The 16,294-nt window shown below is 43.7% G+C and overlaps 1 protein-coding gene across 2 annotated transcripts in view; it reads right to left on the minus strand.

Annotated features, from left to right (window-relative positions):
* PALD1 (phosphatase domain containing paladin 1) overlaps positions 1-16,294 on the minus strand; it is a 975,161-nt gene that overhangs the window by 337,989 nt on the left and 620,878 nt on the right. For both annotated transcript variants that reach the window (XM_078643067.1, XM_078643068.1), the window contains exon 13: positions 11,417-11,533. In XM_078643067.1, coding sequence (XP_078499193.1) covers positions 11,417-11,533 — 117 coding nt within the window. The remainder of the gene's footprint in view (positions 1-11,416; positions 11,534-16,294) is intronic.

Here is a 16,294-nt window from a genome sequence, read left to right on the forward strand (position 1 = left end):
AATGAAAGTATGGATGGCTGAGAGAAAGGATGGAAGAGAAAGGATGGATGGATGAGTAAAAGAATGGCTGGATGAGAGAAAGGAAGGACAAGAGAAAGGATGGATGAGTGAAAGGGGATGGAGGGAAGGATGGATAAAAGCATGGATAAGTAGAAATATGGATGGATAAGTGAAAGGGTGGGTGGATGTATAAGAGGGTGGATGGAAGGATGAGTGAAAGAATGTATGAAAGTGTGAAAGAATGGATGAATGAGTGCAAGAATGGATGAATGAGTGCAAGAATGGATGAATGAGTGCAAGAATGGATGGATGAATGAGTGTAAGAATGGATGAATGAGTGCAAGAATGGATGAATGAGTGAAAGGGAGAGTGAATAGATGAACAGACGAGTGAAATCATGATGGATGAGTGAAAGGATAAATGGATGAGTGGGTGGAAGGATTAGTGAAAGGGTGGATGGATGAGTGAAAGGATGGATGAGTAAAAGGGTGGATAGAGAGATGGATACGTTAAATGGTGGATGTATGTATAGATGGATGGATGGATGGATGGATAGGTTTAATAGATAGGCTTGATGATGGATATGTTTGGATATGGATGGTTGGGCGGAGGAATGGTGGAAGACAAAGGTGGATGAAAGAATGGATGACAGGATGTAAAGGTAAAATTATAGATAGGTGAATGAATGGATGAATGTACAGATGCTTGGATGAAAGAAATAAGAGCTCTTCTGGAGAGGGTCGCGATGACTTGCTTCGTTTGCTTGGTTTCAAACATTTTGGTTATAAGTGTGGGGGGGGGGCATTTCGTGTATGTTTTACGGGTGCTGCTGGCCCTTTATTGAAAAACAGGTGATTTAATGACAAAGTGTACCGTAAAGTGCAGTGGCCGCCACAGGCGTTGCGCCTGTTTAATGCATTGTGCCCCTGTGACAGGGAGCCGAACGCTGTCCCTCCCCATTAAGGGTGAAAGCGTCCAGCCAGGACCCTTCATTAAGTCAGGTTAGCTGTAATCCAATTGCAAGCTTTTACCTTTAGGGGGGCATACTTTACATTCTCCAGATTGCCCACTATTTCCCATTTTAAAGAAAGTACATAGCCAAGATCTACACAGACAGGGAACTACTTCTGCTGCTGCTCCTTTCGGAGACAGAGGGTCCCCTGCGCCCCCTCCTCCAGCAGCACCCCTCCTAGAGGCTGCGTAGGCGCCGTAGAGGGATCGGCGGCGTCACATCTTGTCTGCCATTCAGAGCGCACGAAAGTGTGGATGGTTTACGACTCTGGGGATCACGTGCAGTGAGTGGAGTCTGATTTAAAAACAGCCCTCTCTTCCACGGTCCTCTGCGCGAGCTTATCACCGAAGTGAAGGGGTCGGGGACACTTTCAAGTGCCCATATAAGAGGCAGGCGCAGGACGCGCTCAGGGGACCGAACCCAGAATCGGAGCACCTGTCCTTGAAGTGGCAGCACGCGCGGGGTCCTGGGATACAAGCCCTGACCCGTAGCCAGGTAAGCAACCAGGTCTCTAGCATGGCATGGGTCGGGTGGGCTGCGAAGGAACCCTGACATGCCCGTTTGTGTGGGCACAAGGAAGGGTTAGTTAGTTATAATATCTAAGTACGCACTGAGTCTACTGTGTAGGCATGGCTCTTCTAATGAAGCACTACCCTGCACGGAAGTCTTTAAGACTTTATGTGCACATACGATCGTGATATTCCCCCCTAAATGACCGCATACCTGCCGAGGCTTGAACACCGCGCCCGCGCGCTCTTAGGGCAGCTGGAATGTAGCAAATGGGGCACCTGAGCACGCTGCGTTTGGAAGGGCACGAAGTGTACAGGTGCGCAGTTGCGCACCACGTTCTAAATGCGCTCCTGTGCCGCTGAGCTCTCCTGAGGCGTGAAAGTTTCTCCTGCGAGCGCTGAGGTTTGAAAGGCGCGCGCGTGGGCGCTGTGATTAGCTGACTTTTTTGAAGGTGCGTCTGTCCGCGCTACGGACTGCTGGATTTCGAGAGAGGGGTGATTGTGGCGAGGTTACTTGCTCGTGTTCCTGGAGAGCGTTTCACTCTTCAGTGTGCTCTCTTGGAGGCTTCCCATCCCGGGCAAGCCAGCTTCTCCTATGCGTGAGGCCGGCCTCCCTTCCCTCGCGCACAGGTCTACAGACCACGAATGCAGGGTTCCCAGGCAAGCATGACTTTGGGCTCTGCTGCATGCTTCAGGTGACAGAGCTGCCTGCCTCCTCAGCTGAGCTCACGCGCTGCCACTGCTTGTTGCTGCTTCATGTGTGTCTTTCTTTCCGCAGTTGAGACGCGAGGAAGGCAACAAACAGAAGTGACACTCATATGCCTCCTGCCCGGCCAGCGCCCACCGCGGTCTCCTGGGTTCCACGCCGTTAGAGGGGACTGGCCAGGAGTTTGCTGCCCGAACGCATCTGGATGAGAAAAGTCAGGATGACCAAGCAGGGACAGACGGAGCACAAGCTCTCGGCGGTAGCCCCCTTCAGGGAGGGACCGGCCGAGAAGAAGGACGTGGAGCTCATTCTGGTGAAGGAGCAGAACGGCGTGCAGTACACCAGCAGCACCCTCTTGGCGGGGACCTCGGCCACCTCACCCCGCTATACTGCGGCCCCCTCCAGCCCGGGGGAGCCCGCCAGGGAGACCTGGGGCAAGAAGATCGACTTCCTGCTCTCCGTCATCGGCTTCTCGGTGGATCTTGCCAACGTCTAGAGGTTCCCCTACCTCTGCTACAAGAACGGAGGAGGTAAGGGAAGCTTTGAGACCTCTGTGATTTCCAGTACATCAGGGGAAACATACACAATGTGTAACTTAAAAAAAAATCTTGAAAAAAGTTGTTTGTAAAGAAATGCATCGTCCCGACAGACGAAGCCGTCCACATAGTGAATCTGAGATGTAATACTAAATATTGGTGCCTCAGAAAGGGTAGGGTAGGGCGCAGTCAATCCCGTATCACGCAAGTCTGGGGGGCTGGGGTTGAGTCTGTTGCGTGCCAGGCTGAGCTGACACGCACGCAGACAGTGATGGGTTAAGAGCTGGAATGCCCAGCCAGTCACACACAGGGGCATCAGTCATTTGCACTTCAACCAGCCAGCAAGTCAGAATCCAGGTCTTCTGTCCCGTGTTTAGGACTGAACTCTGCTTTGAATCTTACACTGCTCTGCCGCTTCTAAGCTCCAGTGTTTGTCTGTCTCACACTTTACGACTAATGCAGTTGGCTAAAAATTGCTTTGATCACTGTAGAGGAGTTACAAGCGAAGCTGGGTCATCCCAAGTCGCATCACCCTAGGCCAGTGGTTCCCAATCTATGCGCCGTGGCACCCTGGTGCGCCCTCCAAACTAGCCAGGGGCGCCACGCTCCAAAGTTTTAAGATATTCAAATTCTACTCATAAATTGTCGGTAACATCTTAGAAATGTGAGTAATTTAGTAAACGGAAAAAACCTTTGTCCACCAGATGGCAGCAGAGCATTCTTTATTGAGAGTACAGGACTGAATGTTAGTAATGGAGATGGGTTATTTAGGCTCAGCTTGGAACTCTGACCGTACTACGTTGCTTTTCCACACAGCCTCTACATTAGTACCTTTTCCTGGTAAGTGTTAGTTGTGAGAAGCCTGTACAGGATGCTCAAGTACTATGGACGAGTTTCTCATCCAGCCCTCGCATTGTTTTCTGGGCCTTGTAGCCCTGGCCTAATAATGGGATAACCAAGGACGTCACAGAATGTATTGCAAAAACTTGGACTGGATGAGATGCTCGCACATGGACATGGATAACCTGATCTGTGTGTATACCATTGCTGCTAATGTAACCATTACAAAAAGGGGGTGGTGATGGACTGCCCTGTTCCCATGATGCACTGGGCCAGGGACAGACTAATTTGCATATAGCCAGGTTCTGAACTGGGATGGTGCAGTGAGCTAAAAAACGGTGATGGATCAAGCCCTGATCTGTGGACTGGGTAGGAGTGTTCTGCTTAATTCAGAATACTCTGTCCATCACCACCCCCTTGTAAATGCTAATGTAACCATGTCAGAAGTTAACATCTTCAGCCAGTTCTATTTTGTTAAGACAGTACATCTTGCCTTCTAGTGGGACTATCGATTAGGGATACCCCTTTGTGGGCACGGCCCCACAAGACCTACAATGCATAGTTCTGTCAGCTAAAAAGCAACGTGGAGGGCTGGAGGTCTCCTACATACCTTGGGATCACTCTGAAGCTGCACTCAACACTAAAAGAAGGGCATCGTAGTTCTTTATAACACTGACCGTCAGCAGCGATTAGAACATTCAGGGCCTATTTTAAATGTGTGTAGCTGGAGCCCAATTATCAATGCAGTGGATATTAACAGCACCCTCCAGGCTCATACAGTTCCCAAAATATATTGGGAAGAGGAGGCAAAACATTTATTCATTTTTCCTGGAGGATTAGGGAATTACTCCAGGACTGAGGAAAACTGCTGTTTTTAAAATAAACAGAGAAAGGAGAAACACTAGTTGCCCCACCATGGAGCGAATTCGCCTTGCTTCTGGAGAGCTGGAGTCTGGTGGTTCTGAGTGTCAGTAAAGGGAATCAACTGAGAGAGGCTGGAGGATAGTGACCACTGCTCAGCTTGACTAAGATCTGCTCTGAGGTGCCCTATATGCCCTTGTTCAACTGCACCTTCTGCTGCACCTGCATTTCTCTGACAAGTAGCACTGAGCCCATCAGGGCATGCATACCTTCTCACCACCCACTCCAACAGTTTTCCTATGATGAGGGGCCAGAGAGCGATTCATACCCAGCTATGAACCTTTGTTCAATGACAAGCTGCAATAAACCTCAGTTTGTCCGTCATACCAGTGTAGCACTTTCAACCTCTACATTGGCAGCTCTGACAGTCCCAGTGTTGGTTGCTTCTACCAGCTCTGCAGCACTGCAGAGCACATCTGCTCATCAGGAGCACACCCCCTGAGCTAAAACGAAACTGAGATAGGAAGAAAGCTAAACTGACCCCCAGCATGGATGGTGCTCAATCAGAGCAGTTCCACCAATGCTGCTCAACAAGAACATTGTATTCCATCTGAGGAACCAAGTTAGCTATAGCCTTGCAAAACTGTGCTTGACTTTGCTCCTTAACTACAACGATAAACTTACCATTAAAGCTGTATTTCTGTCATAGAAGGTCAGACAGCCCACAGCATAGTCTTAGTTACAAAGTCATCAGAAACATCTACTCTGAGAACAGATTATAATATTTGGCTTCCTGAAGTAAGTACACCTTCCTAATGTGAATTAAGTAATTTTTCGTCTTATGAATATAAAAGAATTGACATTTATAGTGTGTGATAAATGTCCCAACTGAACTAGGCGTTCCATCCCATTCTACACTACAGGAGTATCCCATGACTGTTCGGCATGTCATGGGGTACATGACCCAACTTTATTCCAAATATTTTCGAGGAGAAAAGTGTAAGTACTCCCGCGGCTGGAATTACATCCACCAACCCGCCCAAAAAATGTTAAATAATAGGGAGCCACGGGCAACGACCAATAAGCCAAGGGAGCCATGGGTTGAAAAAGTTTGGGAACCACCGCCCTAGGCCCAAAACGCAAGCAACAGTTGGAAGCATTCGCCCAACTAAATACATACGCAACGCAAGGCCCTTGTAATAAAGAAAAGATGGGGCATCACTGAGGGCAACATTAAGGAAGAAATGATGGGAACACAAAAAAGTCCACATAGAGAGAGAATGGGTAAAAGTTTTCGCCCTGCTTAAACAGAAGAATCCATCAGGACTATGGAGACACATAAACCAGCTGAGCAGTAGAGGAGCCCAAAGAGAAAATGGAGTAGCAGAGCAAGACTGGCTGGTCCATGTGAAGCAACTATATGCAATCACCCACGCAAACAAAGGCAGCACAGCAGAGTCCAGCCACGAGGTTGAGCAACTTTACCCATTCAGCATGAAGACAGGAGAAACTACCTCTAGTTCTTACAAGCCATGCCCCCCAGGTCAGGGAGATCAGTCCGAGATGCACTGCACACTGTCAGCCCAGATAAACCCTCAAATGGTCATAAAGATTCTCAAGAATATGGAGAACGACAGGGCCCCTGGGCCCAATGGGGTACCTGCACCAGTCTTTTAAAAGGCCCCGGATTCCTGGGCAACTATTCTTACTCTGCTCTACGACTACTCTTTTATAACAGCTGAAACCCCAGATTCCTGGAGGGGCTCAATATTAGTCCCTATTTTAAAAAAAAGGGGGATCGGTCAAAGCCATCAAACTACAGGCTCATCTCCCTGTTCGACCTCGAAGCTAAGGCCTATGCTCTCCTTCTACTGAAGGATCTGGAGGTTTGAGACGAAGAAAAACGCATCAGTTCCTCTTACCAGACAGGTTTCGGATCACAGTCTTTGACCATGGACAATGTACTGGCGTTAGCGCACCTATCAACAAGGAACAAAACTCCTCCACTCTTCTGCTGCTTTATCGATTATAGCACAGCCTTCAACAAAGTCGTTCAAAGAAGAGTATGGTGGAAATGAGAAAACTGGGGCATCCCGCCAAACCTCCTGAAGGCAATTAGATCGCTATATGAAGATACCTGGGTGCGGGTTAAAACCAGCTCCGGCACAGTGTCCTCCAAAATAACAACGAACAATGGGCTGAAACAAGGATGCGTGCTTGCCCCCATCCTTTTCAACCTATACACTGCGGACATTGGGGGACACCCTGAAAGGAGCAAGCCTAGTAGCACCAAGACTAGGAAACATGAGGTTGCCGGTGCTACAATACGCTGATGACACCGCTATAATGGAGCACACGAGGGTGGGCCAACAAGGAGCCCTAAATGCACTGAATCACTTAAACAAAGATAACAACCTTACAGTCAACCAAGGGAAAACCAAGGTCATCATCTTTGGGAACTACCACCTGAAAAAAAGCACAGTGGCTATTGTAAGACCTGCAAATCAACCCAGTGCCATCATACAACTATCTAGGGGTTTGGTTCATGGAATGGGCCAAGGCGAACATCCACTAAAAACAGGAGTCTTTCAAGGCCAATAAGGTTATACACCTGTTAAAGTAATTGAGTTTACACCTGATCAGCCACACCGCCGTACCAATACCGACCACCTTAAAAGCGAAATTGCTGCCAGTCATTAGTTATGGCCATCTGGCCTTCCCAGGATCACAGGATGCCCTTCTCACCGCAGCCCAGGCCAAAGCATATAAATCAGTCTTCCTCATCCCAAGGTCAGCGAGGAAGTCAAGGTTAAAACTGGAGCTAAGCCTGGCAAGGCCAGATTTGGTGTGCCAAGGGGAGATCATAAAACTATACTTAAGGATTCTAAGGGCCCCAGCTAACTCTTTAAGACAAAAATTGAGAGCTATCTTTGAGCAGCCATACTCGGCATGGCACATGAGTTTCGGCAAGGCGCCCAGCACACTGAAGATCGAGGAAGAGAGTATACCGCTGCTGGAAATTCCATTGACTGCCTGGAAAAAAGCTATAAATAGACAAGTCCACGAAACACCGTTCAAAGTCCCCATTTAGACCCGCTGAATAGCTCCTATACTGTAGGCAAGGCACAACTCTACCTAAACGAGGCCCTCTCAACACAAGCCCGAACAAAAATAATTTTAATGAGACTATGCATACTAGGAATCACAGATGTTAACCCTGCATGGGCTCGGAGGGGGGAATCCATAAAGTGCAGACTGTGTCCCTATATGAGGGAATATTGGTTGCATCTCCTAGGCTGCTGCCCCGACCTCATAAACGAACATCAGTGACTGCTTCGCCCCATTTGTATCACCAAGGGAACGAAGACATGTAGTGAAGCGTCAGCCTTGTGTTTCCCCATATCAACCACGATGACCCTAGCGAGACTGGGGAAATTCACACACCAGATAAGGATCGCTCTAAAGGCTGCTAATGCACACAACCAAACCATGAAGACGAGCACTGTAAAGTTAGGGGGAGAAAGCAGCCTGGTGCCCATCAAACACTGAGCCCTTGCACCCTTTTACCCGTTTTATTGAGACTGTACCATATTATGGATTTTACCTGAAGGCCAAGAAAAACGGCTAACAGACAGTGGGAATGTAGACAATTCCCATAGTGCAAAGGGGGGCCCCAGAAACCTGAGGAAGGACATATGATAATGACAATGACCATAGGCACAGGCTGACTGTGTGGGTGCTGTGGTGGGGGGAGGGACAGCATATCAATCAAATTCCATCTGAAGTTCCACCACTTTTATTGCGTCTTTTATCCCTTTGTCTTTTTAATGTGCTTTACTGTAAAGATTTTAAATTAATTGTACAGTTAATAAATAAATACAAAAATATACTGCAAAATGATCTGACACCATTGATGAAAGCTCAACTGGGCTTGGGGGGTGGTGTTAGGACAGTGGCATAACAACAGAGAGGAAACTGTGGAATTCATTTCATGCACTTTCAAAGGGCCAGAGTTACACTACAGTACAAGTAGTGTGGAAAGTTTCAGAACATACCTTTGGAGAAATACATTTGACCTAATTACTGAGAATACACCCTTGTTATATTTGATGAATGAAAATGGCACTAGAAAAGCATCAGCCAGGTTGGTTGGACCGATTTCCAGACTCCATGAATTTTGCTTGGATGTTCAATATATTCATGTGGCAAGAACATTCAGGCTGACAGCTATCTCATATACGTTCAACTGATGATGCTGAACAGACGGAGTTGGAAGACCAAGAATATGTGGTGTTGTTAATGTGTGCAGACATGAGAGGAAAGTGAGAGAAAGACTTACAGTTGAAAGAGGTTAAGCATTTTGTTTTAGTGGATAGTTGGCTTAGCACTAAATATCTGCACAAATTATTTGGGGCCTTTCAACCGGTGGCACCTGAACTTTCAGACACAAATAGTATGATTATTATCACCTGCAAATTGAAGAAATTAAATAAACAGAATCACCAATAGTGGACACTCAGGGAAAAAAACACTGAAATGTGCTGATGTTATATTATTGGTGGCCAGCCCTTGATGCTCATGTTGAGGAATTTGTGGAAAGATGCAAACAATGCTTGTTATCTGACAACCATTGAAAGAGGACAAAGGATCAGGTTAAACCTGATTCTCTTCCCAGTGAGCATTGCACAACCTAGCAATTGAGTTTGTGGGTTTTTATGCAGTGTTGTAACCAAACATAAGCTACCTGATTGTTCTTATGGATTGCCTTTCTAAATGGGTGTCTTTTGTGGAAACTCCAACCACTGATAATGGAAATTGAATTTTTACAGGATGCTTTTTCTAAGGACGGTGTGCCAAATATCCATGTTTTTGAAAAGGATACACAATTTTTATATGATGAAATTGTTAGTTTCTTAAAGTTTTATGGTATTAAACAAGAAAATACATAATTTTGTCCTGCTGCTAATGGGTTAGTGGAACAAACCAGATTTTTGAAATTGTTGAAGGAAACCAAACTGCTACTGTTTCAAGACTGAGTGTGAGAAAGCACCTGCAAGAGAAAGTTTGGAGTTACCTGTGTAACCCTCGTTCCATCACAGGCATCACTCTATTTTTTCTCCTTAATTGAAGAGAAGCTAGTAAAAGACTAACCCCTAAATGGAGTCTCAGTGTGGAAAGCAATCCCATTTTGAGGCAAAAGATAGTTCAGCATGTGGAAAAGAAACAGGCAATGACCACAAAATGATTGGATCATGCCAGGATTAGGAAAGGACAGAGTTTCAGCAGCTATTGATTGGGTTCTCATTAATTGACCATGTACTGTAATGGATTTTATAACGATTATGGGTGTTCCATTTTTTCGGGGAGCACTGGTCATTTCTTACAGGTGCATTCCCCAAAGACAGCTGGAGCAACAAGCTCTCACCAGGGTTCGACTTGTGTGTTTGTTCACCACAACAAGCAAATGCAAGTGTGCTGGTGATGTTCTACAATTTGAACACAACAACAGGTGTAATCGTACCACTAACCCAATGCTATAATCTCCTCCACTGGTCTATGGACTGTGGAGGTTTTGAGACAGTAAGAAGCGTAATGGATCAAGAGATGGAGAAAAACTGAAAGAATGAAACAATGCTGTAAAACCTATCTAGCACTGAACATAAGACTAAGAGCAGGGTTGTCTGAACTTTAAAGGTAGAGAAAGTGGACAAGCAGGTACAACCTAAGGGGAAAGTGGAGGAATAAAAAAGCAACAACCCATGAAAGCTTAAGAATAAGGAATGTAACTGGGACACAGGTCTTTGCATCTATAGCAGACTCTCTTAAACATTAAAGGGGAAAATAACAATCGTGACTTACCCTTTAGATTTAGAATAAGTCTGTGGATTGGCCTCTTAGGACCAATATATTTGCCAGAAACCAAAAGCGGTCAGGTCTTTGTGAATGTAGAGTACTATGTGGTAAATTGCCCTGTATCTTCCTATGTAGGTATTTAAGAATTGGGAGCTAGCAACAAAAATAAGAGGAGAGGCATTGGCTTAACTGTCACAAAGGGATTGTGTTGGGCATAAGAAGGTGACGACAGGGGTTCGATAGGAGGAAAGCACTTAAATAATAATAGACAAAAGTGAGATTTTATTTTTGTACCCAGTTTGGCCCATCTGGCAAAGGCAATTGTTGCAGCCCTGGGAAAATGGATGCAAGAAAGGGTATTTATTGATTAAGCAACAGCAAAATTTAAATGAGAAACACATTTCAGAGCAGTGATAATGGTACATTGATCAACAAGGGTGAGGTAGTTAACTTAGTTAAGACAAGTATCCCTTGTATGGATTAGTTGCGCCTGTTTTCTGGTTGTAATTGATGAAGATATACATGTGACTAAGGGTAGTAAAAATTACTGTAAAATGTATATATTTACACCAAAGCAGGAGAAATAATAATTTCCACTTATCCGCTTTCAACATCCTAGTTCCCATCCACATGAGTGAATATCAATAGATACATCGGCCATCAGCAGAGTCATGAAGGACTTTGGAGAATATATGAAGAGGAGCTCCTGCAACATTGTTCAGATGTTATGCAAACTTTCAATGACAATTGGACTGCAAGCATGTGAAATAGATGAAGGTGATGATATTTACAGATACTGGGTGCAGAGGAGAAGTAAACAAAAAAGATTCTAAGATTTGCTCTTAAATTCATGTTTTGAGGGAGGTGAGGAGAGAGCATCCAAAGGAAGTCAGTGATTAGCTGTTCCTAACAAAGACCTTGACCGGAGAGGAGAACACAACAGTAAATGCAGCTGAATTAAAGAAAATATTGTACTTCAACTACGTTTGCAATCAGGATGCAATTCCTGTAATTACCCATCTCTCACAAAAAACACTATGTGCTGAGCTTGATTGCATAAATACCAATTAAACAGTGAAGAACATCATGTTTGTAATACCTTGGAGTTTGGTTGTGCCACCCCATAGAGTGGCATCTTGGGTACCCTGCGGAAGTTGGCAACATTCATCTCCTTCATAGTGCTGAGGACATCTGGGCAAAACCGCTCATCAGCCACCTGTAGGACATGAAGGGTAAAGAGTTAAAGTTGATCTCTATCTAGATCATACATTGAGTGGTACTGGTTGATCTTGCTATTGTGCTGTGTAGATTTATTAAAAAGCAACATATTAAATGATAAGAGGTTGTTTCATAATAATGTGATAGGGAAGGCAGTATACTGAACACCACTTGAACACTACAAAGATTGCATGACTTCTTTAAAGTAGTTATTACTAAGGCCAGCTAGTGACAACATGGCTTAGCAATCCATCACTTCAAAATCAAGGTAATTGCTCCTAACATTACTTCTTTGTCACTGGTGTGATAGCTCACAGCACACCATGTGTTCTGGACTACCAGCAATGTACTTTTTCATACCTTTGCTGTGCTGAATACATTGCAGGTTACACAATATCTCCTAAATGCATTGTCAGGTTTATTTTGAGATTGGGGATAAGAATCTACATTTTGAATCTTCCTAATGCCATGGACAAGCATCCAGAAAGTAAAACACCCAAGATGCATTGTAGTGAGGTAACTATATTTCCAGAGCCAGACTGAGACATCATTCAATTAGGGTCAGAGCCAGGAGAAGCATCTATCCAAAGCCTGCTATTTCACATTCCTCCTGAAAGATGTATGCTTCTAGAGACATAGTTTCAAAGCAAGAATTTGTCCTATAGATTTTTTTTATCACCTTAAATGTAGACCGAGACTGGTGTTCTGCACAATGATAATTGTTCCTTTCCTGCACCAAGGCAGTTTACTGCACCCTTTGCCTTAAGAACCAATGAGCGCATTACCTGCCCACAGCAGCACAAGCAAAGAGTGTGCTTTATTCCTGATCTGAGTGAAACTGCTTGATTACGTTGTTCACATCTGCAGCCTGTGCTGTCAGACGTCTGACTCTCAGCAGGAGTGAGGGCTTATCTTAAAATCTCATTCTTCCTAATTTTGTGATGGAGCACCTCCAAGGATCGAGGCTGCATATTTGTTTTCATAACTAAACAATTTTAGTACCCTGAGAACTACACTGTCACTTGGTTTCCTATATATTTTTTTAAAACATGTTTTATTGAAACAAAAGCAGCAGCAAGGACATGGCATTAGCAGCTTGTATGCAGGTGGTCAATAGATAACAACAGGAGGAGTATTCCCAGAGTACCAAATCAATGGTCCTAAATGGGATAGGAGGAGAAGGAGAAATAACAAAAGAAAGATCTTCTTTTGTAGGAAGACCCCTCATTCACCAACCTGGTTGGTGACATGCTTCATCATCGGGGTCCCACCCGGACAGCCGAGTGCCATCCGGGTGTGCTGCGACACCTGGCTACAGTGGAGCGGGTTTTTGTGTGCGAGTGAAGTGCAATAGAAAAAAGTGATGTTAAAAATTGTCCGGGTATAACTTCTTGAAAGAGATTTTTATTCTGAAGCCACTGAACAATATTAAAATAAATTGTAAGATACTTCAGTTGGCTTCAATGACCGACTGTCTCTATGTGAAGTGTAAAATGGTGGTCGACATGTTTTAACCTGCGACGGAATCTACCAGGTTTTCTTCAGGACCAAGTGTGTGGAAACTGGGCGGTATACACACACTAACGTGTACCCAACCCTCGATTCCAGGATAAACCTGTCTGTAGAATTACAGTAGGTGTCCTCACAGCCTGGATTGGGCGAGGAGAGAAAATATAGAGAAACCTGCGAAAGAAAAACACAATGATCATAGAGAAACAAATTACGTGCCTGTAACATAGTGTAGTTTCTCAGTTAATGTCATTCTCGATGCGAATCCCTTTATGTTGAATATAGACACCCAGTTGGCGCATACTAAACAGTGGACTAAAAATGTTGACAATTCGCCAGCATTAGTGAGCTCAGTTGTAGCAGAAAGACCGGTAATAAGCCTGTAATATGGAATTCCACCACCGGTCTTTCTGCGATACCAAGAAGAGAATGCAACTGTTCTTTATTTTTAGGACTTGGTGCCCATTCAATCGTGTAAAAAAAAAACCTTATGTTTGGGCTTTATACTGCTGCCTGAAATCAAATGTCCTACATATTCCACTTTTGGCACTCAGATTTGCATTTATTTATACCTATTGTCAAGCCTGCCTACTTAGAATATCAAGAACTTTACTCAACACTACATCATACTAATGCAGATCCTTTCGCCAAACAAGGATGTAATTCTGAAAATATCTAACATTTTCAACGACTTCGAAAATTTTCTGCCTAGCTCTTTGAATGATTATAGAAGCAAGTCCCAATGGCATCCTAATTAACCTCTATGCATGTCCCCTGGAGTTATGAAGGAATGTCAGATGACGGTAAGATGGGTGCAGTCTAATCCAGTGAGAAGCATTAGACAGGTCAAGAGTAGTAAACACCCTTCACTGCCTATAGTAACTAACATTTCATTGATATTGGGAATGGGGACCTGATCTACCCAAATTTCATTACTTAAATCATGAAGATCAGTATAGATTCATATTCTTCCAGCAGGCTGCCACGCTATGACTATAGGACTTACCTAGTCAGTGGATTTAGCCGGCTCAATAATACCACACTTAACCAATTGACTCAATTTTTCAAGTAAAGTAGATCTCATAGCCAATGGCACGTTCTGTACTTTATGTACTTTCAGTATGGCACTATATTTTACAAAGATATTGTGACAAAACCCTCACAAGAATTTCAGGTTAATCATAGAAAAAATCTGGAAATTAATTTATCATCTAACAACCTTTTATTCCACATCTTATGCAAGCAGCACCTGATCCGGATGATTAGGGTTCAACATGATTCCTAACCACTCTCTGGTCCTTCCAACCTAACAGACTTGAACCCAGTCGTACTACATACACTTTATCATTTGAATGTTGACTCTTTAAAGGTATCTCAGTCTCAAAACATCCAGTAATAAGTAATTCCACTCTATAATATACCACAGGATTCACATTGGTCTTCACCAACTTCACAACTTGTTTTTTTTTCCCAAACTGTTCATGAATTCGGCCAAACTTCAAATTCCACATCACAAATATATATAACTCAACTAGGAGGATGATAAAATTCACCTATACTCAGAAACGCATTCTCCTTATTACTCACACATGCCACTAAAAGTTCAATCTCTTCACTAGACGCTGCATCATCCTTCTCATGTATATGCTCACACTTATCACTTTTCCACCCTCAGATTCACTAAAATTGTGAATAGTGTCTTATTTTTTTCATACCTATAGAAGTGCATTCATTGCAACTATTTGCCAAAGCTTGGTGTCTAATACTACCACATTGATTACGTTTAAAAAGGAAGCTCCAGTTTCCTTTTTACTTCTACCCTTACCAACATCAACAAGTACGCCCGGTTGACACTTGTTTTTACTGGTATGCTGCTCTTCAATCTATTGAAATACATTGATGGTACAGGAATCCTCTTTCTCCCTCTAATTGAGCCATTTAACATATTTTGACTTTTTTTTAAACTCTGTTAGTATTTGTATCACTTCATCAAATATTCCATCGCACCCACTCAACAGTTTACTTGAATTTTCGTATCATTTGTGCTTTTGACCAATTGATTTCCAACAATTTCCTCATTTAAATCCCTGAACCTACATGTGGAGGCCAATGTGCATAACACATTGACATCGTTTAACATTTTCTCCTCGTATAACAACCATATTTAACTTTGCCTTGTAGTTCTCTTCTAAGGCATGGATAACCTGGGAGTAGTCATCTTCATCATCCTCTTTCAGATCCATATCATCATCAGCATGATTCTCTCTATCTGAGGAACAAGAAGTTGCCTCAGAACCTTCCTACCATCTACACGCAAATTAAGCTAACTTGCATTTGGGCAAGGATAATTCTCCCCAACCAATCTCAAGATAAGTTTCAAAAGCATCCCTCCAGTCTTCCAATGACAGAGGGTTCCCCAGGGGATGGAGTAAATGTAGGAGGAGCTCTATCAGAATCCATACTGCCCAAAGATATGACCAATTATTACTCGTCAAAATGCGAAACTAATCCAAACTAATGAAATGTATACAAAAGAACATTTCTAAATGACAAATTAAAATATATTAAATGGCCAACGTTGTCAATCAGGGTAAAGAGCTGTTGCTTTGAATTTTTTATATTTTCCTGTTTTAGCTGCCATTTTGAAAATACCTTCTTCAATGGTTTTTCTTTTCCTAAACAATATATTAACTGATCAGCAGCAAGCCAACAGTTTGTTACCGATAATCTAGTAGTGCTAGTAGTGCTAGTAAAACATGACTTGTGGTAAAAGCATAAAGAGAATGGACCCATTTTCTTCTTTTTTGTGATAGCTTCCTTTGGTCTTCGTATCTTCCAGCGAACAGGGACGGGTGTGGAGCAGTACACAAGGTTAACAAGTGAATTACCTAGTGGCCATATAATGAGAAGCGAGAGAATGACACCAGGCCTAACAGTCATGCACTTGCCTGGCATCAGCAATGTACCTGCCTGATCTATGAAGTTCACATCAGGTATAACAGGTTTTCAGATTGGGGCCTACTGGATCGATCATTCTGATGGTTCTCTGGTCCTTTTCTTTAGTCTGTAAATATCTTACTTTGTTTTACGCCACGTGGAAGCCCCACAAAGCGACACATGCAGAGTATATAAAAAATGTTTGCTTTAAGAAAAAATCAGCTAATCTTCTTCAGCATGTACATCTCTGAGAACGACTGGTGAATGATGAAGCACTCGCTGGCAGTGATAATTCTGCATCCATGAAAGTATA

This window comes from Lissotriton helveticus, chromosome 5_1 (assembly GCF_964261635.1).
Source record: "Lissotriton helveticus chromosome 5_1, aLisHel1.1, whole genome shotgun sequence".
In the NCBI taxonomy this organism is placed as follows: Eukaryota; Metazoa; Chordata; class Amphibia; order Caudata; family Salamandridae; genus Lissotriton; species Lissotriton helveticus.